The sequence below is a fragment of the Vanessa atalanta genome, chromosome 26, assembly GCF_905147765.1.
Source record: "Vanessa atalanta chromosome 26, ilVanAtal1.2, whole genome shotgun sequence".
NCBI classification, from domain to species: Eukaryota; Metazoa; Arthropoda; class Insecta; order Lepidoptera; family Nymphalidae; genus Vanessa; species Vanessa atalanta.
Genome location: NC_061896.1, coordinates 3,519,890 through 3,542,752, shown reverse-complemented (window position 1 = coordinate 3,542,752; position 22,863 = coordinate 3,519,890). Strand labels below are relative to the sequence as shown.

Genomic DNA, 22,863 nt, shown 5'->3' with positions numbered 1-22,863 from the left:
ACAATAAATCGGGTCTGTAATACATATTAGAAAGTTTACGTAACTTTCAGAAACACACTTAATATGTTTCAGGTTAATTGAGTACATATATTTATCAGAATTTTTTAAATACGTTCAATAAAATAGGCTGAATACGTCTTACTTTAGTCCGTGAACTGTAATTCAAATAACTGCAAGATATACAATATAATACTTTGAATTAACCTGTATTTAAGCAAATCTTATTGTTTATTATTGTACAAGAACATTGATTTAATTTTCAATAACGTTTTTCACGTCAATAGACTAAATAAATATAATTGCGTGAAACTGTGAAGCGCATCTACTTATAAAATAAGCGCTACCCGTACTGGCTGCACACGAGTACAATAAGGATATATATAAAAATTTTAAATTGTAGAACAATAACATAACAATAAGAATTAATAAAAAAGATCTAAGCGTACAGATGGCGGATGTAGAGATCTTATTAAAACCTTTTACGAAACGCACAACTTCTGGTAAAAGTTGTATGTAAAATAATTAGGTAAAAACGAATATTAGTATAATATTATAGCATATAGATAATATATCTTCGTTAAAACTTACCGCTGCTCTTGTCGAAGTATGAAAATTAAACGCGAACAAAAATAATATTAAAAAAAACATTCTGCGTTACGTTTTCTTCATAAATGAAATATAAACGTCAACTTTAAGTTTAATCTCGATGCTCAGTTAATTCGACAAAGTGTTAATAATTAATTTCTAACAAAGTACCTAATCAATATTTAACATCTCGCTTGTTATTTCTTAATGCTTAACATTATTTCAGAAATGGGATTTAAATTCGGTTTCAAAATATCGTTAAACGAATTAGATTAAAATGTTATGAGGGTTGCCATATTACAAAATTGAAATACTTAAATGGGTTCTTAGACTGATTTTTAATCATATTATTTTTTTAAATAAGATTAAAGTAATAATAATAATACACTTTATTGCACACCAAGAAGGAACTAATTCAGTTTGCAAATTAAATATAATACGTTGTTACAAAAAGAGAGCTTATTTCTAAAGAGCTATCTCATCCAGAGTATCTTATGGCAGAGGAAATAACCTAGTGACGCTATTGATGTACAAATTTCACAATATAAAAATAAATATATTGTTAAATGCTCTTTAATTGTTTTTTTTTTATGTCTACTTTTCTTCTTTGATTGGAAAAGGCTATAGGCAGTTTCATCTATATAGAAAATTTTGCAATGGATTTATGCAAAATGCTCAGTGAAGCTCATATTTCAATTCTGACATTTCATTACTTGGTACAATACAGCGCCTAGCACAGATCTCGCGTGACTGTGGTACCTTGATGTTCGGTTGTTGATGTATACTTTTTTTATTAGGTATTTTAGTTTTTGTCTATGGTATAAACTGTTTGAGGTAAGTTAAAAGAAGGTTTTAAGTATTGGTTTAATAATATGATTTAATCTGAGGATGCATTATTATATAGGAACTTATAAATGGCATTATGCTTCCTTACGCCGTCATACCCCTCTCTATTATAATAATAAGAAAAATTGTAAAATATTAAATAGAAAAAATGGTAAATACATGTATTTATTAAAATGTAGTTACAAATATTAGAAGAAATTATTTTAATATATTATGCGATTTGTTTTTTTTTTATTATAATACATTTTGACAACCTCCATTTCGAAGAAAAACATCTACTGAGCAATCCGTGTCAGTCTTACTTTATAAATATACAATAGACAACAAAAAACACTTTTATGGTTTCACTATTTGAGTAAAAATCTCTAATAACTAAACATCATAATATCTTAACGTGTACCTACCGTGACTTGTAAAAGACGTCATCGCGTGATGGCGAACGTATTTTCCCTCCAAAACCTGTAATGGCCGATCTTCAGCACGCTAGACACTGCCTGTCACGTAGTGTAGGAGCTTACAGCCGTCAATATTATGATTGATAAAAGCCTTTTATTTGCACTTATTAGCCTTTTATTCACGGAGTGGACTTGGTGGATTGGTTCTGGCCAAATTGAAGGGTGAGTGAGCCAGTGTAACTAAGGCACAAAGGATATAACATTTCACGTTGTCCAACTTTACGGTCCCAAGTTTGGTGGTCCATCGGCGATGTAAGGAATGATTAAATATTGGAATTCGGCATTTATCAGATTGAAATCTTCTACATACAAATCCAACAATCCGCATTAGAGCAGCTCGGTGGAATAAGCTATCTTTTCTTTAATCCTTTTTTCGGAACGAACGAAGTTCATTTACGCGGCTTACAAAATAGTGAGCTGGCAGAAATCGTCACGTAAGGAATAAGCAATATGCCGCCTTTTGCTCCCAAGCGACCTTTTTCTCTTTTCCTCTATATTCTCAGACGTTGTTGATTTATTTTATTGTGTCTGTTATTTAATCATTATATAGTTAAAAGCAACCTCGTTCCAACCTAGTATCCACCCACACCTCTCGTTTATTTTAATTTCTGGTGTAACTGTTCCATCTCTCAAATTTTTATAAATAGAAAAAAAGTAGGATCAAGGTCCCAAGTTAAATGAAAGTTATTAATTATTATTTCAGTGTTCAGAAAGAGAGGCAAACAGATAATATCAAGAGGTGAGAGAAGTCAAGACAACTCTATTAGACATTTTCTATCAAAATGCAAATTAAAATCATGCGAATGAAAATGTATACGTTTAGGTACTGATGATGTGTATTAAAAATGTTAATTAAAACGAAGACGCTCTTAGACTACTTATTCCCGAAGAAACTAACTGCGAAGTAAAACCAATACATTTTCCCGCCAAGCGAAAAGGAGACAAAACACAGGAAGTCTCTACTGTTCTTATTTCAAAAATTTCCTTTCCATGCAACCGTTGTGGCCGCGTTGACGACACAAATTTATTTGAAATTCGAATCCGTGGACGCGTGACATATTATAAAAAAAGAAAAAGATTTTGTATTGAATCATAGTAATAATCGAATAGATTATAAATCTCTATGAAGATTTTATACACAAAGAGGTTTTAATATACGATTTGAGACTTTTTCTTGTTAACATTTTTCATGTTCGTATTTCCAAAGATAAAGAAGTATTTATTAGAAAAGCTCTCTGGGCGGTGGTCTGAATTATTATTATATAAGTGCAAGGTATGGGCTCGACTAGTTTCTTAAACAAGTCGAAGTCTGGTTTCAGAGCGAAGAGCGGGTCCAGTGGCGGCTCCGACAAGGAAATGAACGGAAAATTAAAGAGATCAAAAATACGGTCAGTTTTTAATTCATTTTTTAAATTTACTTTTATAAAAAACATAACATGATTTAAGCGATTTTTTTTAAAAAAAACTTACGACTTTAGAAAAATGTTTATGGTTCATTATTTGTGACATTATTTTTAATTAATGTGTAGGTACTTAACATCAACGTCATAATTAATTTTACGCAAAGCTTAAGGCGATTACCGATAACGTTAGGTTTGATTTTAATTTTACTATAAAATTAATAATTATACATCTATAAGATATATAACAGATAAGAAATAATATTTTATCAATTTTTTCATTTTTGGGAGGATACTATCGTTATCTTTACGTTTTGTTTCGTTATTCAAAACACTCTATTTTTTCCAATATGTTTTTTAATTAAATACATAACCAATTTATTATGATTTATATAAACTATTCAAGGGACAAAGAAGATTCACGTGAACATTAAAAATATCATTGAAATAAAATAATGTATTTAAAAAAAGGGGCGACCATTTTCTGTTAAAATGAGACATCTGAAAATTTATCCCGCTTGAACCAGACAGGTCGAGTACTTCGAGCCCTTGAACAGATGTTATTTTTTTTTATTAAAACAAACATCATATTTTCTCGCTTAACCTTAACTGTTATTTTATTAATATTTTGCCATTTTAAAGTATAAATAATATAATAATAAATTTATTGTATGGATTTAACGTACCTATATATATATCAATTTGTAGAAAAGAGTAACTACTGAGTTTCTTGCCGGTTTTTCTCGGTAGATTATACTTTCCAATCCAGTGGTACCTTTACATTCAATTTAATTCGATAACATGACTTAAGAATATTTTGTTTTAGATTTAATTCATGTAAGTATGTGTAAATAATTCCTTTAAGTAATAAATGCTTTAAAAAAAAAGCAATAATATATCCTATATTTAGTATTTAAATAAATTATTATTATGAAGAGCTGAGATGGCCCAGAGGTTTGAAAGCGAGCATCTTAAGACATTAACGGTTACTTTTTATAAATTAATTAGAATTAAAATGATAATTATAGTTTATCGCAACAGCCAATATAAAATTATCTTCTGCGTTCACACTTGAATTGTTTATTAAAACAACCGTTACCATGGCAACCGTTTAATCAATACAACTCGTAGTAATAGAGCCACTCGAACGCAATGCGTCATTGGAAACACACTAAATTTTAAATTTGTCATTTTTCTTTTTTTTTATTTCCATTCAAAATGTGACAAAGTAGGTTTTAGTTATGTTTAACCCGTACTATTCGTGTAGGCGCCCGGTGAAGATGAATGAGTATGGAATGAAGAGGATACCGGATTATACAGAATTGGCGTACAAAGAAGCGGTGTCTAAATTAAAGTATTTCTTATCGGGAAATAATGCACCGAGCGTAAGTATTTTTTACCATAGTTTTATATAATAAATGACAGTGTTAAATTTTTTTTATTGCAAATAATAAGATTTTTATTTAAAATATACTAATACAATAAAAGTAACTCTGTTACCTCTTCACACTTGAATCGATTTAGATGAAACTTTGTATAGATATAGTTTGAGTCCCGGCCAAAGACATAGGCTATTTTTTTTTAATTCACCTCTTGAAAGGAAAAAATGGGGAGTGCTGATTTGTTTGCTATAGGTAAAATTTTATAAATTCCGCGCGGGTAAAACCGTACATTCAGCCTATATACAACTATCATTTTCCATTATTGCCCGTTCGTTGACGGGTAATATTGGGTGTTTTTTTTTTGTTACACATTTTTTTTTCATTTATAACAAAAGTTAAATAAAGCGTTCTAAGTCTAAATTATATGTACGTATAAGTACACTAATAATTTAAATTTTAATTATTGAAAAAATATCATCGATTGTTATATGATAAAAAATATATAATGTTCTATTTTTGAATTCATACCTAGGTCTGATTTGGTCGTTAGATACATTTAGTATATATTTTAAAGCATTTTGTGAGTGCAATAAAGTTATCTATATACCTAGGTCCGTAGCTACGGAGGTTCAGCTTCAATTAAAAACCTCGATGAATCTGATGGTGATCTCGATAAGAAATATTCGTCATCGTTCAATACCTTGTCTGAATACAAGCCACGACCGCGGCTGACGGCCAAATATGCTACATTGTACGCAGACAGCCTGAACAACTACATGCCGCCTCAGCCAAATGTTACTAATATTGGTGAGACAAGAAATGTATTATTTTTAAGTTACTTTTGCCTTAACGTTCATGAGTTCTTCGTCAAAAATGCGTTAAAAATAGATAAACTGATTGAAGTTTAATTTTGCGAAATAATTATGTCCAATGACGAAATAAAAACTTAATTTCGCGTGAGTTTTAAAATTATACGTTAGTGTAAGTTTTACTGAATAAATTATTTTATTTTTTTAATATAAGTTCTGACTACAATTAACAATGCCATGTTTTTAAATCTAACTTTTATATTATTTTCTCTCAGCACCACCAGCATCCGCTGACTTGAGTGGCGGAACCAATCCTGATGTGGTCAACTTTATACAGAAACAGGAAGAGTACATTGAGCAACTCGAACGGGAAAGTCAATATTGCAGGGTAAGTAACTTCAAAGAAAGGAAGGGTACGATACATCTGATAGCGTGGTTTGTGTGAATACACACACAATTTTACTGGACCAACCCGATTCCCCAAAGCTTCAGCTCTGCGACCCTCTAAGTTAGATCGTCGAGACAATATTTAGGAAATTGTGACAAGTTAAAACTACCAAATGTAAAATTAATTTAGTTGATTGTGACTAGACTGATTGTGAGTGACTGCATGTATCCTCATATTCAGATGATACTAAAACCTACCAATATATATATTTTAGGACGAATTGAACAATCTTCTCGGTAAAGTTAAAGAGGTTATATCAGAAAATGAACACTTGCACGAGGCTCAAAAGAATAAGCTCATTTCTCGAATGTTCCACACTTATAATGCTGGCTCTGAGACTGACGATCTAGATGATGTCGGTGACAGCACTGGACTGGACAGCGATAATAAGGTACTTAGTCACTTTGGATATTTCCTTAGTAAGAAGAATCTTATTATTTATTTCATTTGACATAGTACTTCAATTGCTTAAGCAAAAGTTAATAATTATATCCATTAAAATATATGTTGGAAAACTTACCCAGACTTTTCTTTTGATGTTTTTAGAAGATTTAACATATTTTACCAATTTTTAAGGGCATTTGTCTTATTGTAAACTGTTTGCTGATTATATATGAATTAATAAGTATTTTTGTATGTGATTTTGTAATGTGATAACGTTTCAAGTCTTTTTGGAATTAATTCTAGTCCAAATTAACATTTTGATAGGTATCTCCTTCAAAAACTCGCAGACCTAAATCTCGATCTGTAAAACTCGAAGGACCAAACATCGTCTTCGAATCACGCATCGCTGAACTAGAGGCTCAGCTGACACAGGCTAAAATAGATCTTAAGAAGGTCCAGGTGAGTCGATTTTTGATTGATTTGGTATATTTAGTTTATTGCCGCAGTATTCGAAGTTAAATCTAAATTTATTTTCAATTCAGGATGAAAACAACGAAAATAAACGTAAGCTTGCCAATGGTCTCGTGGACTCGACTTGTCTGGACGGTTTTAAAAGGCAAATCGATAATTTACAAAGGTAAAAAGTACAACTTGAATATGAATCTTAAATTTTTAAATTTCGAATTTTAGTTTTAAAATTATGGATATGTTATACAGATTTGGAAATAAATTGCAAAATATTTTTAGAGATAAATCTACTTTGGAGTCTCAGATATCTAAGCTGAAACTGAATCTAGAGCAGAAGGAAGGCGATCTGGACACGCGCTACAAAAGAGGTTCGGATGCTGTTGAACAACAACTCAGAGAGGAGAGAAATAATTTAGAAATGGAAATAAGCAGACTCAAGGTAAAGTCATCGTTAGGAATTAAATCATCTATTGTATAGATACATTATTTTTAATAATTATCTCAGATGTATCTCCTAAGATGTCACTATCAAAATGTGGAGTTTTAATAAGATTAATCTTACCAACGTTTCGTGATGCGCGCATAGACAGGTAAGAAAAACTATCGGTCACCCTTCACCTTCGGAGTCTCGCCAAACGCCGATTCTCGTCATCGCCGCAGGGTTCATTAATCGTTTTTCATACTAAGTCTGTTTCTTATTTGATTATTGACAGGACTCGTTTGCAGGGTACCAGTTCCAGGAATATAATGATACACAATACTTAAGTAGGTACATATGAATACGTTATTATGAGTAACGAAAAATGTCAAAACAAACAGAACTAAATAGCGAATGAGCCAATGTTTAGTGAATAAGGTTTTGTGTCGGGCGCAGGCGGAGCTGGCGGCGGAGCGCGGGCGCGCGCGCTCGGCGTCGGGCGAGGGCGCGCGGCGCGCGCAGCGCGAGCGCAGCGCGGCCGAGCAGCGCTACCTCGCGCACTGCGACGAGCTGCAGCACGACCTCGCCGCGCAGTTCGACAACGTCGCCAAGCTGCAGGTGCGTCGTCGCACGCACGACTACATCGACTGCCAAGGAAGTCTCGGCCTCCGGGATGCGACCGACCGTTCATCGCTTCGATCTATTCAGACTAGCCTTTTTGATTTTCATTATGCCTAATTGACGCGATTTTTTTAGGAGGAGCTAGTGCTGCACTTGATATGAAGATTCAATTTAAAATAATCTATTAGAAAAGTAAATGCAAAGAAGTAAATCCATTTAGTTCAAAAAGATTCAATTCGAAACATTCGATTTGTTGTTAGTGACATCTATTTAATTGGTCCAGCAATTACATCGATTGTCTCATTTTAATTTGGAGTTCCCCAGGGACCAATTTTCGACTCATTATACTTCTCAAATTCAAAACAATAACAGTTACGGGATTATTTTCTGTTCCATAGAATAAATAAATATATTAATTATTTTGAATAGTTGGACTTGGAACGACAACGTCGTGATGAAAACGATTTAAAAAGGGAGCTATCGATGAAGAATGCCGCAATTGAAGAATTGAAAATGGAACTTAAGAACAAAAGCGGTATAAATTTATTTCTATGCTCAAATTATAAAAGAACACGTTTTAACATAATGATTAAGAATATGTTTGATTTTACACAAATTAAAATATTTGTAATAAATTTCGTTAATAAATTTAAATTTAAGTATTGCGGGTAATCAGTAAAGTATACGCACTTACGTGATATACTTATTTAAATAATGAAGTTCACAACTGTATGTCATACATTTCAGCGTCCCTTCAAGCAGATCTGGCTCAAGCCCACGCAGAAAAAGCATCCCTCGAGGAAGAGCTAGCGAGCGCTAGACTTGCTATCGAAAGACATCAACGACAATCCAAGCATGAAGTTAACCGACTTAATTCTGAAGTAGGTCTAGAAATATTTAACTAACCAAAATTGAACTTATTGATTAAAATTTAACTAGAAAATTCCAAAAAAGGTATCAGACGATTCATCAGAAAATGTTATACAATGAGATTAATAGAAACCGAACTGCATTACAAAGCCTTTAAAATCATAATTAATTAATAATTATGTCTTATTAAATAATAAGGAATGTATTAAAATGTTCTTCCATTTTAAAGATTCAGTCACTTCGACAACGCTTAGACAGAGCTGATGCAGATTTGGTTCATTCACGTCGCGAAAACCTGCGTCTTTCGGAACAGATCTCCAATCTAGAAAAAGAGGTACATCTACGTTTTAGTATGTTTAAAATGATGTAAGATTGATTTCCTGTAAAAATATTATATATTATTTTTGCATTGCAGCTTAATTTGAAAAACTTGACACCGATATCACCAGAGAAGAACAGGAAGGAGAAAGAATTGTCAACGATGCTAGAATCGATGGAGAATAAGCATGGTAAGTCACGAACTGCTTACGTGTACGGTTTATGTTTAGATTCTATTATGCCTGTGATTCGCCTAATGCTATTCGATTATTAATTTTTGATAATAACTTTTATTCTCCTGTTACAATCAACATTTTGAACAGAAACGTTATTTGCTCAAATTATATCAACTTCTTCATTTTATGGGTAAACTATTGATGTTTTGAAAGACACTATTTTATCATCTTCATTGGATTTAAATTCAACACTTCAAAACATTTATATTTTACCCCTTTCAGTATTGCGCTTGCATGAATCATATAGTTGTGAAAGGGCTTCTGTCTTAACTTCAATAGTTTATTCATCAGATTGTTTATAAAATCAAGATTTGTATAATATATCTCAATATATTCAGGAAAACATTTCGAATTCTACAAACAATATACACGCCGTTACTTAAATTTTATTTCTAATTGTAATTCATAAAGGGTTTAGTGAATAAATTTGGTTCCGCAGCTAAGACCGTGGCTGAGTTGGAGTCCATGATTCATTCACAAAACAGTCTGATGGAGAAACTCACCAGCGAATGTCGTTTGCTTACCGACAAGCTCGACGACACAAATCGTAGGCACAAGTACGATCTGTTTTCAAATCTAATTGCATGCAATTAAATTTAAATTTTCTTAATATTTAAATGCTTTTCATAATATTGAATATTAAAAAAATTGTCATCATTACCCATTAAATTAAATAAAAAATTGTGACCTACGTGATATTAAATGAAAATGTAAAAGTCTAAGTTTTTGTTGATTTATAGTAGGTTTTAATTACAAAACGCTTCCAATTTCAAGAATTTCCTAACGTCGTGCTGTGTTTTTATTGGTGGCAGGCAGAGCGCAGAGTCGCAGCCGTGCAGACGAACCAATCAGAACACAGCGCGACCGTTCAAGATCTCGAGATTCGCCAATAGCGAGCCATCGAACTCGACACCGCGTAAAAGAGTCCGATTCGTCGAATAACTATCCAATAAGTGTTGGCCCATTAACGACAAATCAGGATCTCACAAATGCTCGTGGTGAAAAGATATACAATTTGCCTCTGATGATTCAACAGCCCTTTTTACGAGAGAAAAAGGAGCCGATCAAAGTTGACATCAGTGTTAAGCTAATACCGAAGTCAAGGAAAAAAGATAGAAAGAGACGGGAAGCGCACGTTGAAGAGTTAGTTTCTACAGATAGGAATAAAGGTGTTAAAAATATTATAAGCATGGAAGTTACTGATAATAATATTAACGTTTTAAGCGAATCTTCAGAAGTTGTTGATGATAACATGAATGAAACAAAACCTGAAGAAAAAGAAATGGAAATCAATGCAGAAAAAATAAATAAAATCGAAAAAGATGGAGACGATGTCGAACCTTTAGAATTAGACACCATTGTTTTACAAGACGAAGAAAACGCTGAAATAGATGAAGAGGTGAAAAATGAAAGTATTCCATTAGAAGATGATAATTCACAAGAACAAACGGGCGATTCAAAAGCTGTTAATCTAACAAAGGAAACCGAAGAAAATAACTCGCATCCCATTAACGATGAACCTGAATGTTCGTTAGCACTTGCTAACGAACATTTCTAATATTGTAACTTTATAATTATCAGTAGTTGTGACTTTTTAACATTCAAATTTTATAGGTAGGTGTGCTTAATATATCACATAGCTTTTTAAGATAAATAAATCCTTCTGCCTTAACATAAGCCTTGTATTTGTGCAATACGTCTATAAATAAGCACTTCGTAGTATGTTAACTTGTTAATTGTTTTGTTTTTGATGTGTGATATATTTCTTCTCGCATTAGTGCAATCTGTGGACGTGATTTCGTGAAAAGCGACGGATATGTGTAATCATTTGATTTGACCAATGAGCGCGCGTTGCTAGACTTGAACGTTAGAAGTACCAATCATTTTCCAAGACGATATAATTGGTTATTACCGAAGTGAGGTGTCAGATATTACACATCATATACTTTTATTGTAAGGCATTTTTATTATTGTTATTAACATTGTATTGTTTAAATTATTTTATTTTATAAGCATTTGTCGTATTTTTTTTGTATTAAGTGCAATATAATGTTAAAAAAATGGGTAATGATAGCATATTAATAACAGTTTCTAATTAATGTTCTAGACAAACATTTTATTATAGAGTAGAATAAGTAGATTAGACAACTGTCACTAAGAACATAATAAATGACGTCATTAACTATCAAATAAACAACGAAAACAGAATCTAACAGATTTTTTTAATGCCTTGGGATTTCGTCATTGTTATTGTAGAAGATAAAGAATACAATGATACTTAGGCCTTTTTTGATTTCATGAAACAACACTCTCAACACCCGTTCACACATATCACTCTATTTCAGAATGGAAAAAACACAGTTGCTTTGCAGAAACTCTGAACTTATGAGAAAACTTAGAAATCTGTGGTCTTCTCATAAGAAATACTGCACGACCACTATAGCACCGTATCGAAGTTACACTCCATTAAGTGGATATCCAAGTAGCTCATCATGTGACTTAGACCGCACTTATTTGACCTCAACGCCTTATACATATAGAAATAGGTTTAGAAGAACCGATGGATCTAGTTACATTGGTAATGCGAATGACGAAATCGGTAATCTGAGCAGAAATTTAAGTGATCTTTCAATAGATAAAATTGGTGATTCTGATGATGATCCGATAAAGGTAAGGAAATGTTCAAATAAGAAGACAATAAATGCATCTGTTGCATGATTTAGATCACTGTAATATTATGCACAAGCTTTATATTACAAACCACGATATTTGATTTCAAATTATTCATTTATAATAAAATTTTTTTAAAAGGTCCAATCTTAGGATTATTTAAATATTTCAAACGAAGAAACAAATCGTTACCCAGACTGTATCCTACTATATGCATGTATTTGTTGCACGTGAGCGTGTGTGTGTTGTCACGTTTGTGTGTGTGTGTTCAGGAAAGAACTGGCAACTCTGCAGCGTCAAGTAGAGCATCTGGGGCAATCCCTGCAGTCTGCATACTCGCACCCACCTAATAATCAAGGTATGAATTTGGAGTGTTGGAAGTAAACATCACAGAAAGAGTTACAAACACGATATATAGAAGAGTTTACATGGATGCATAGCTATATATATAAAGTGGCATATTGCATATATTGTAATTAAACTGTTTAGTTAGTTATTTAGTTGAAAATCTTAATTTTTAAATACTAAAATTAGATTTAATTTTAAGAAGAAGAAAACTAAACTTGATACAGACAGTTATATCCTGGATATTATAACTCGAATCTGTAATAAATATATAATTCTTAAATTCAATACTAATTAAACTAAATAATACTTAATCGAAAGGAATTGTATACCTGATATATTGATTTGGTGGTAAGTACTACCCACTCTTCAGTTATTCTACCACTAATCAGAAAGACTTAGTATTGCTTGCACCCTTCAAACCAGAACAAAAGTGTTCCGTTAAAGGGTGAGTGAACCGGTGTAACTACAGGCACAAATGACGTAATATATCAGTTCCCAAAGTTGGTGGCGCATTTGTTATATAAGAAATGATTGAAAATTCATAAGGCTGTCTGTGGGCAGTTGAGAACACTTATCATAAGGTGGTCCTTTTGCCCGTCAGCCCACCGATGCCATAATATAACTTAATTAAAATAAGCTCCATTATTGTACAGTATATTGAAATAAAAACTTTTCGACTTTTTAGGGTAACGAACAAATAAATGTTTTTATGATATAAAAGAGAAATCAATATTTTTCAGCACCTTCCTCGCACACAACCAATACCAACAGAATATCAAATTCCCCGACCGGCGCCGGATCAGACGATTCCAGAAATGAGTCCGCCGGAGACTCCACATTCAGAGAAAACAACGATATCGGAGACGTCGCTGGAAACCACGAAAAATCAAGAAATATAGATCAACCCATACGAGATCAAACTAATGATAAGAATATATCACAAGACGCACAAAATTACAGCACAGAAATATCACAAGATGTAGTAAGCAACATACAAGATAATAATGAAGATTTGAATGTAGTAGAAAAAAAGATAACAAAACAAAATTCACACGATTCAAACGATAGAGATGAGAAATCCATAAAGAAAAAATCATCAAGAGAAATGACACCCGAAAAACATGTGAAACATGAAATAGAAAAGGATATTTCGAAACTTGAAAGCAATGAAGAATTTGATGAAGATCAAAAAGTCGCTGAAACAACAGACAACTATAAGGAACAAGATTACACAGAACCAGTTGAGTATCCAAATGAAAACGATAAACCGTTAGAAGAAACAGAACAATTTGAAACACAAAATTATAATGAAGAAAATTATCCAAATTACGAACAAAATTACGACCAACCACAATATACAGAGCAATTTGAAAATTACGAACAATATCCCGAACAATACGCTGACCCAAACACTCAGCAATTTGTTGATCCCAATAATCAACAATACGCTGATCCGAACGCTCAACAATACGATCCGAACGCTCAGCAATATACCGATCCAAATGCTCAACCATTTGTTGATCCAAACGCTCAATATGAAGGCCAATATGAAAATTACGCAACGGATGAAAATTATGTTGAACAGACATATGACGACACACAATATAACCAAGAATATCCTGAACCAGTTCCAGAACAAGCCGCTGATACGAATGATAACATGTCGCCTAACGATAAAGTAGCTAGCCAAAGTTAGCATTAATTATACTAAGTTGTTTTACGTGCAATATATGTTATTTTAGCTTTTGTTCAGTTGTGGTTTAATGCAAATCGTTTATCAAAGCTTTTGGTGTTAGGACTGCAAAAATTGAATAGATGTTTTTTAGATAGTGCAATTTTTTAGCCAATCTTTACTTAAATTAAATTCTAACACAGTTTTATTTTAAATTACAATAGAATTTCTAGTAAAATATTCCATTTTCGAAATAAACAATTCCTAAAATATATCCGTTCAATTGTTTGTAGTTGATATATTTGTATGGAGCAAATGTTTTTGCTAAGTACAATAAAGTTTATAGTCGATAAGTGCTTGTTTATTTATCTTCTCAGTCCCTTTTAATCCTCTGATAAGCATAAATTAATCGTTCGTGAAGTCATTAAGCCCTAACAATAATTTCTCGTTGAATAAACAGAAAAGCTGAAACGCTTTCAAAGATCATTCAAATATTCAGGCAAGTCTACCTAAATTGAAGATTGAAAATTTCTCTTGATGTATATATGTTAAATCGGTGGTTTACCTTTCTTTACTAATTAAAAATTTATCCTGTCGGTAGCACGAAGTATGTAACTTCTTTTGGCAGTAAATTAATGCCATAATTAGTTTAATATTGCTACGAATATCAAACTGACCATACATAAAACTGATCTTTCCACTTGACGGGAGAGATGGATATGGATTGAAGTGCGGTGAGCCGATATGGTCAAGTGGTTAGAACGCGTGCATCTTTACCGATGATTTCAGGTTCAAGCCCAGGCAGGCACCACTGAATTTTCATGTGCTTAATTTGTGTTTATAATTCATCTCTTGCTCGGCGGTGAAGGAAAACATCGTGAGGAAACCTGCATGTGTCTTATTTCAATGAAATTCTGCCACATGCGTATTCCACCAACTCGCATTGGAGCAGTGTGGTGGAATATGCTCCAAGCCTTCTCCTCAAGGGAGATGAGGTTTAGCCTTGCAGTGGGAAATTTGGAGGCTGCTAATGTAATATTTGTATGTATATATGTAAAAGGAGGTATTAAATATCCTGCGGCTGTGCTCTTTAATTTTTATATAAACCAGATTATAGTAGAGCTCAGCAATGTGGGATTGATTGGTGAACAATGTATGGTATCAATTATGCAGACAACATGATTCTTTTGACCCCGCCAGTCAGCGCACTCCGAAGGCTAATATTTGTGTGGGCTATGCTCAGAGGTACGGCCTTTTATATAATGTTAAGGAGAGTAAACTTCTGGATGGGACACAAAAATCAGATCATGTTCGGACAGTAATATCAGCGGGTGTCGACCTTCAATGAGTATCGTAATTCAAATGCCTTGGTCACATTGCGAATGAGTATTTGAAGGATAACCTAGAAATGCAAAGTTAGAGAGGAGCTTTAATTACGGTCGGATGTAATGTTGGCTCGCAGACTTTCGTTTTGACAGACATCACAGACATACAGCCCGAGGGTCAATTACACGCAGGAGCCTTACAATGCGCTCCGAATGTAATGTTAAATTAAAAAATTGGACTGCCCTATATTGAGGCACACATGTCTGCGTGCCGTGGGCTCTAGTGCCTTAAGGATTTTTTTTTAAGTTAAATATCTAAAATGTATAAATTACTAACAAAGTTTCTAAGGATTACAGCTAAGCTTGAAATGAATTGAGTAATTATTATTTTTAAATATCGAGTGTCGCCTGGAAATTCAACGAGTTCGCATAACGCGTAAATACCTCCGAGATGTCTTCGTAGTACGGTCTCATAGTCGCAATGTCTTCATGATTCCTTTAAAATAAAGCCGCCGACAACACAGTTGTCGACTTGCATCGGGCTCGGTAAGGTGTGTAGACTACTTAATAATTAAAAACGTTTTTTACGTTACAATTGTCGGAGAATAACAATGAAATTTGTTGTAAAAGATGAAAAAACCGTAGACGTCAAATAAAACTAGGTTAATTTTATGAAAATCACTTTATTATCATCAAAGTCTACTTCGATATGGGCAATATGCGTTAATAATACTTAATAATAAACAATACTAAGTTACTTTACGTTATGCGTTATTTTCGTTTACAACTTCAATTGTACGATATTCGTTTGTCTTTGCGAAAGGAGAATATACTTTATTATTGATATTGATTACATTTAATAAAACAACGAACTAGGCGTTAGATCATTACTGCATTAAAAATATATATATGTTGACATTAATAAGTTTTCCCATGGAAAAACTTACATGAATTATAAATAATTCAACAAATAAAAAAATAGTAATTGTATCGAATCCACTGGATATATATCCAAATGGTAATGTCAGATTAAGTCAAATTATCATATATAAAGTATATTTTTACATTCGCAAAAACACGTTAATTTTGAACTAAAGGCATGGTTACATTATAGAGAATATTCATATAATTTTATAAGGTGTGTTTACATATCCACATAATATTACTGAGAAACGGTTTTTTTTTTATTTAAAATAACCTATAAGGCAAAGTAATGCTTTCAAAAATGTAATAAAGTCTTTTGTTTCAGTAATAAATATTTCAATTCTTTCAGTAAAATAGTTCTTCATTCACAATAGTAATAACAATAATAATAGCATTTATTACTATTTTGATAATGTGGCAACATTTTTAACTCATACTCCATATTTTTTATTTTCATGATTTGACTAAGATCCGTAGCTGTTAGTGCCGTTTTCTGTTATGTTATGTGGACATGTTAAAATAGAGACCCGTTTTTAAAACGATATACCTTTCGTAAAATATTACAAAATAGAATATTGATTATATTTTCCATACAGATTGTATAATATGTTTTTATCATTAAAATTGCTTACAAAAATTCGACGTTAAGTAGAGTACGCATCGCATGTTTTCGAGATTTTTTTATAATAATGTTAGTAATGTCTCATGTAACATTATTTATCAAATGAGAAATAATACTTATAAAACTAGCAGTCTCAACGAGTTAAGTATACTTGTCTTCAGATGCGATTAAAATAAAAAAAAGTATTGCCAACATAAATATTATGTTCATTTTCAGTGCTACCGACATTATAATAAATTTCAAAAATAGAATCAATTCCATTTTATTATTAAAAAAATATTTTTATATGTGATATTTTGCGAAAAGGTATCACAATATTAGCCTTCAAAATTAGCTTCGTTGATTAATGTTACAGAGTAAAACCGATATCTTCAATACATAAAAAAAAAAATTAAAATTTTTATCATTTCATCAATCAGAAGAGACAATTGTGAAATATCGGAATGTAAAAATAATGCTATTTTTATTTCATCTTAGATCGCAAAAATCGTAACCTAAATAACATTTCTACTTTTTGGTGTTAGTAGTTTAAAAAAAAAAACTTATATTAAGAAATAAATACTTTTAAAATTTTAGCATATTCGATTGCACAAGAAAACATTGTTATTGTAATCATATAGATCATCTAATTATTCTATATATTTAAGATGGCACTTTTGGATAAATATGTAGCAAAATAAACATATTAACAAATCTCTATGTACATTGTGCGAGTTCGTTACATTCGTGCATAGTGAATAACATACCGCCAAAATATTTATCTTGTCTATGGCACAAGATATCAAAGCTCGTGGAGATTTGATAAAAACAAACACTATTTACAATGTTATAATAATTAACAATATTTAAATACTACGTATACAGAAAGTGGGTATCAAAAAGTGGAGTAAAAAATCAGACGGATTTTTTTAAATGCAGACGTATCACTCAATTAGTTTATTGGAATTTATTGACAACCTGTTTTACCCAACTCTCCTTTGATTCATTGTCGATTACATCCGGGGTTTGTTCACTAACACTATTTTTATTTAAAGGAACGTTCGGCCTTAAAGTCCCAACATTCATGTTAATACTCCGCTCTTTGCTTCTTATTTCACTGACACTCCGCTCGAATGATGCCATTTTTGTCGTAATCGATTTAGGTTTTGGTAATTGTACAGGTTTTTTACTCTGTGCTGGTTTGTTTGTTTGACTTTTAGTCATTTGTTCGATCTCCAAACGCCTTTCTAAAACCGATTTTGATGTTGATGGTTGTTCTAGGGACGTACGTTTGTTTTCTAATACAGTTTTTGTCTTTCTCGTCGCTGAATCAAAGCTGGATCTCTCGAAACTTAAGCGTTTTAATTTTATGTTTCCTTGCGGATTTAAGTCTTCGTCTACTTCTTTTGTTTCTATGGTTTGATTTTCAGATTTTATCACTTCAGTGCCCAAATCTGATTTTTCTTTCGATGCAGCCGGTGAAGATTCTGATCTCGCAAATGATGATTTGTAATTGGTATTTCTTTTAATAGTTCGTGTATTAACAGACTCAGAGGATGATGATTGATCTTTACTAAAATTATTCTTAGTAATTGTTGTTTTACTGGGGACGACTGCAACTGTTGGGACGGTGGTCATTTTAGGTTTAATCGGTACAGGAGGAGCTACTTTCGCTTTCGCTACACTTTTATCAACATTTTCGGCTTTATCTACCTTACTTGTATTTTGATTACTTTCTGAATAGTTAATTTTATTCGTAGTTGTAGTAACTATAGATTTAATGCACTTTTTTTCTGAATTATTCGTAGTTATAACAGTCTTTTTCGTCCTAAATGACGACTCACGTTTAATACTTTCAACTCTAGTCATAGCTTTATTTAAAACTTTATTCTTTGATTCAATTGAGCCGTCATCAATATCTTCTTGATCTGAGTACACAGCGGAATCTCTGAACATATCCGCGTCTGTCAATTGTTCAATTTTTTCAAATGACTTTTCATAGTAACTCTCATCTGAATTTACTTTAGACGCTAATGTTTTTTCATTAAAAGTGTGCTGAGAACTTACTTTGTTTTGACTTTCTTGATATGTACTTTCGCTAGACGAAGTTACAAATGATGAATTAGAAAAAAGACTATCTGGTCGTAAGGCATTTTTATTTATAAGTACATTAACGTTTTTGAGAGCATTCCTTTCGCTCATCAGAGTCGTTGGATCGACATAATCTGATTGAGCTATTCTAGCGCCTAAGTGCTTACTTCCTTGCATATATACTGGCAATTTGTTCAGACTTTGGTACGAACTATTATTCGATTTTGAGGGTGAAGGTGTGCTTGACAATGAACTCGTAACATTTGTAACCATGCTTACACTTTTCTCGTAATTTGGACGGAAATTTTGTTTTTGGTTAATATTTTCGCAACTTTGTGACAACAAGTCTAAATTGTTTTTCTCTTTTAGACTTTCACTCATAGTTGTATGATCACACACACTTCTGCTAAGAACGTCGGTGTTTATCGAATATACTATAGTAGAGGTAGTGGGACTGTTATCTGTGGATGTGATTATTACTTTTATTTCATTCTTTGATATATTGTGGGAATCTTCGATTTTAGTTTTTGTAGCTTCAGCTTTATTTTGATTATCATCTGGTTGTTCATCTCCGATAATGCTTCTAAATCTTTGTAATAGATTTTTCGAATAACTTCGTGGGTTTAGAGCTGATCTTTTTTCACTAGTAGGGCTTTTTAAATCACTTTTAGAATTTTCTGAAGTATGTTCGTTAGCATTTATCTCCGTGTCGTCATTGTTTTTGGGTGGAGTACGACTTTTAAAACGACTTAGGACATTTTTCAATGATAAGACATTACTTGTAGGCTTATATATTTTATGCTCTGGATGTATAACTTCTACAAGCTTAGCCTTTTCTAAATTTTGCTCCACTGTTAAAGCTTCACAAGAAGACGTGGTAGATACGTTTAGGTTAGGTTGAGACGTATTCAAAGGATTTTCATTTTTATTTGTATCTAAGTCAACTTTTTCGAAATTATTTTTGTAACACCTATCGATTTCTTCTTCCAATTCTAAAGTGGATTGACTTATGTTTTGTGTGTATTCATCTTCTTTAGATTTTGAATTTTTGTTAAATTTTAATATATCTCCTTCACTCATATACGTTTCTACGTCATCGTAACTAATTTCACTTTGATCTGAAGCGATTGTAAACGGTCTATCTACACTCATCACTTTACCGTCTCTATTAAGATAAGTTTTGCTGTTACTGTTTGGTTTACATTTAAAGGTACTCAAATTAGCATCGTCTTGACCGCTCGTTACTACTTGAAAACTTCTAGGTAGTGAACCAGATTTTCTATCTCTAGAAACGTTAAAATGTTCTTTTTGACGACTCAGCCATATTTCTGGTGTATTAGGACTCTGCTGATCTGGGCTCATTGGTAAATAGTCATTTGGTAGTGAATTCGGTACTTCTTTATTCCGCCGACAGACTTCTATGAGATTATCATAAATGTTTTCATCATTAGTTGCCGTTGCCGGTCCTTGGTTTTCCATTGTAACGTAATAGTCATTAGTAATTTTCTCAGGTTTTGTTACTTTTTCTGGCGATTTAACTGGAACATCATATATACCATCTTCTAAATTTTCATGCCGTTTAACTTGATCGAATGATAAATAGACGTAATCTGATTCAGGTCCGCGAATTTTAACTAATTCTGAAGGGTTTTGTGGAGACGATAAACGTTTAGGCCGAGATACATGTACATTGTGTTGTATCAATTTACTTTTATTACACAAACTGTGTAAGCTGTTATCAACTCTGTTCTCTATTCTCAAAGTTTCATAAATGTGATCCTCATCAGATGCATCTTCGACTTCACTTTGAACAATTGGTTCTGGGTCATCTTGTTCGTTGATATTTAATTCGATATTTTCTGACATTTGACGGATATACTTTGGTTTTAACTTTGTTAACTCGTTTTTGGCTAATATAACTTGATCGGGATTCGAATGAGATTTTAAAAGTCTTTGATGCCTTCTCTGAGCAGTATTCCGTTGTTGTTGTTTTTTGAGTAACTTTTGGAATTCTCTGTTTTGCATCAATAGTTGTGATATTATCTGTTCTAAGGGTTGTTCAATTTCTTCACAACTCTCCTGAACTTCTTCATGCAATTCGGAAATATCTTGAGATTTATCTTCCACCTCTGTTCCTTCTGTTATAACTTTTTGTTTGTTTAAGTACTTCACCTTCTCTAATTCGTTCTTTTTAAATGAATCAGTTTTTTCTATCAACTTTTTGTACGTCTCTTCGTCAATATCTTCATCTTTACTAATCTTATCAGGAATAGTTAATATTGGTTGAATCTTTGGTTTGTCTACATTGAGACTGTCATTTGATTCAGATATGTGCAATATATTCTCCGTAGATACGTCAGTTGAAAAATCGGTATAAAACCGGGTCGTAGTGTCAGATCCGAGACGCAATCCTTTTGCTCTATTCTTTTTAATTTTCGATATTTTCTTTGGTATGTTTTTAGTATTGTACATTTTTATTTCGATATTCGGTTTAATTACAGCAGACGTTCCTCTCTTTCTATTGTCCAATTCAGTATCAGAAATGATGGCTCCTTCGTTACTTTTGATTTTCTTAGATATTTTATTTGATCCGCAATTTCGACACTCAAATTCTATTTTTTCACTTCCCTTGCTATCGGCCCTTTCGCTATCACTTTCGTGTGATTTCTTAGAAATTATAACCGTGTTCTGCAGGCCAGGTTCTGATTTTCTCCTCCAAGTGCCTATTTTTGACAATTTAGACCTCTGCGGATCATCTTTAGACTTTGATCTGAGTGTATCGGTTCTGGATTTTTCAGTTTCATTGCATCTTGATTTTCTAGTGTGTAACGTTCCTATTGAGTCAGTCACTGGAATATTTTCTTTAATTTTAGCGCATTTTAAGCAAGTTTTCTGGATATTTTTAACATTGGCCGTATTATTGATTTCGGTCAAATCTTCTTTGCTCTTACTTTCCGTGTAGCTGACAATATTGTCAGAGGAATGATAGCCTCTGGTTTTGTTCAAAGAACCATTAAATTCTTTTGTAAAACTCTCTTGAGATGATTTAAAGTCTGAACATTTGCAACCGGATTTATTCCTTTCGATTTGTTCTGTGCTACCGGCGTCTATATAATGTAGAGCTCGATCGCATTCGGCACATTTCTCTCTTGCATCATTCGCTGCATTTTTACATAAACATTTATCATCTTTCACTTTATCCTTAGCTAGTTCTGTTTCGCAATCCGAGCAAAGATCGATGTAACAATTATCGCAAGTATAATCTGTTCCCTTTTCAGCTGAGTATTGAACACAATCGCATTCCTGGCTTTCGTCTCTTGCATTGTTTATGGTATACTTTCGATTAGCTTTTTTAAGTCTTCCTCTTATTCCATTTTCGAATGATTTTCTTCTTTCTCTTTCTAGCTTTCGTTTTTCTAGATATTCAGGTGCTGATAGTTGTTTTCGCATCGACGCTTGAGTGATGAGACCGTGTGATTTTTCTGCTAAAATATCATCTGCAACGAAATAGAAACACAACATTATAGTTATGAACCAATTACTATTTATTTTTATTATATTACATAATTATAATATGTATGTTACATTTAATATATTACATACATATATCCAGCCCTAAGTCGTAATTTATGAGTTTCTAAATATATTGGTCAAATACGATATACTTTTTTTAGCAAGAGCAAATATACGGTAAATGACATTTTCTTAAGGAAAATGCTTCAAATATCAGTTAACTGACAAATACGTAGATCTAAAATAAAGCCCAAACAAAAATATAATTACACCAATAAGGAAAATAAAAAATGTATTTATAAAACAAGGCCGATTTAAATACGAGATCAATAATTTAAATTACGCCTAATTTATAGTAACTAAACTTACCATCAGTTTTGTTCTGTCCCAACTCCATCACCAATTGCCTCGCATGAGACGGAATAACTGCATTGTAGTTTTCCAATATAACCTTAAACAAAAAAAAAACATATTTTACA

General features: G+C 32.5%; 3 protein-coding genes across 4 annotated transcripts in view; 2 read left to right on the top strand and 1 right to left on the bottom strand.

The window, feature by feature from the left end:
- The first annotated feature begins 4,488 nt into the window (after positions 1-4,488).
- LOC125073907 (serologically defined colon cancer antigen 8 homolog) lies at positions 4,489-13,460 on the top strand. Its single transcript, XM_047685009.1, has 15 exons — positions 4,489-4,671; positions 5,280-5,475; positions 5,753-5,865; positions 6,140-6,316; positions 6,634-6,768; positions 6,852-6,946; positions 7,057-7,216; positions 7,652-7,813; positions 8,246-8,351; positions 8,564-8,697; positions 8,916-9,020; positions 9,102-9,195; positions 9,680-9,797; positions 11,586-11,910; positions 12,999-13,460. Exons 1-15 carry the CDS (start codon positions 4,528-4,530, stop codon positions 13,155-13,157), a joined length of 2,223 nt encoding a protein of 740 aa, XP_047540965.1. The 5' UTR covers positions 4,489-4,527; the 3' UTR covers positions 13,158-13,460.
- On the top strand, positions 13,364-13,954 carry LOC125073871 (proline-rich P65 protein homolog). Its single transcript, XM_047684954.1, has one exon. The coding sequence runs from the start codon at positions 13,364-13,366 to the stop codon at positions 13,952-13,954; it is 591 nt and encodes a 196-aa protein (XP_047540910.1).
- Positions 13,955-17,320: 3,366 nt separating this feature from the next.
- Positions 17,321-22,863, bottom strand: part of LOC125073898 — a 108,591-nt gene continuing 103,048 nt past the window's right edge. Inside the window, exons 10-11 of one of the 2 annotated variants that reach the window (XM_047684985.1) lie at positions 22,754-22,835; positions 17,321-22,368 (exon numbers count right to left, since the gene is read on the bottom strand). In XM_047684985.1, coding sequence (XP_047540941.1) covers positions 17,738-22,368; positions 22,754-22,835 — 4,713 coding nt within the window. In that variant the 3' untranslated portion in view covers positions 17,321-17,737. The remainder of the gene's footprint in view (positions 22,369-22,753; positions 22,836-22,863) is intronic. The other variant, XM_047684986.1, reaches the window with a different exon arrangement.